The sequence below is a fragment of the Solanum tuberosum genome, unplaced genomic scaffold, assembly GCF_000226075.1.
Source record: "Solanum tuberosum cultivar DM 1-3 516 R44 unplaced genomic scaffold, SolTub_3.0 scf00177, whole genome shotgun sequence".
Classification (NCBI taxonomy): domain Eukaryota; kingdom Viridiplantae; phylum Streptophyta; class Magnoliopsida; order Solanales; family Solanaceae; genus Solanum; species Solanum tuberosum.
The window spans coordinates 861,430-862,506 of NW_006239101.1; the positions used below are offsets into that span (position 1 = coordinate 861,430).

Below are 1,077 nucleotides of genomic sequence, written 5' to 3' on the forward strand. Positions count from 1 at the left end.
ACCCTAACCCCCCCCCCCCCCTTTGATTTTCAACCCAATTATGGCAAAATAACTACAAATTCAGACATCAAAAGATTGAAACTGAACTAAAAATCATATCTTTAATAATCACAAAAAAGACATACAAGTTCAGACAACAAGAAAAGATTGAAACTGAATCAGAAACCAGACATTTCACTATGATTCCAAGAAAAGATTGAAACTGAACTAAAAATCAAACCTTTAACTAAGAAAAAAAGCATAAAAATTCAAAAAAAAAAAACTGACCTTTTGGGATTTTTTTTGTAGATAAGAACAAGAAACAAAAAGGGTTCAAACAATAATGCATAACAACTTTTTATTTTATTACAAGTTATTGAAGCCATAGTTCTTTACTTTTAGCTTTCTCTTTGCTTTTTGATTTGATTGATGACGAGGCGACACGCCAGCGTTTGCTGTATATTGATTACAAAATGCCGGCTCATTTTTTAAAAAGCTTCTGCTTAGTCGTTTGATTAGAAACAAGTTATCTCATAATTAGTTATCGAGGTTAGTTATGCCGGGATAACTTATCCCATCATATATATGAAATAACTATCTCATCACTATGATATAAATAGTGGGATAAGTTATTTCAAACATGACAACCAAACAAGATACAAATTTTTTATCGCATCACTATTTATTTTTATTACCCACACCAAACGATCCCTTAAAGTATATAGAAGTAAGTCAAGTCAAGGATCCATTTGAAACTAATAATTATTCTGAGTGTTGGTAGCGTCTAAATTATAGACTTGAATCATAACAAATGAACTGTTCTTATGTTGTGATTTTACTATTTTTAGAAAAATTATTATTTGAAATGCTCCAAGTATAAAATAATTTAAGAAAAATATTTAGATAGAGTCCTCACTTAATTTTTTTTAAAAAAGAAATGAAGCTAACTTAATTTTAAAAGGTCTTAAAAGATAAACATTTAAAAATTTAGAGAAAATTGGTAAGAGATTTTTAGTTTTACTTTAAGAAGGTATTAGAACTTAAAGTAGCCCCTAATCTGTGATTATCCGACGAAACTTTTTAGAGAAAATGATAGTG

At 28.5% G+C, this 1,077-nt stretch overlaps 1 protein-coding gene across 2 annotated transcripts in view; it reads right to left on the minus strand.

Moving 5' to 3' along the window:
• Nucleotides 1–368, minus strand: part of LOC102582766 (E3 ubiquitin-protein ligase MIEL1) — a 6,172-nt gene extending 5,804 nt beyond the window's left edge. Inside the window, exon 1 of one of the 2 annotated variants that reach the window (XM_006354324.2) lies at nucleotides 268–368. In XM_006354324.2, coding sequence (XP_006354386.1) covers nucleotides 268–328 — 61 coding nt within the window. In that variant the 5' untranslated portion in view covers nucleotides 329–368. The remainder of the gene's footprint in view (nucleotides 1–267) is intronic. The other variant, XM_006354325.2, reaches the window with a different exon arrangement.
• Between the last annotated feature and the right edge of the window lie 709 nt (nucleotides 369–1,077).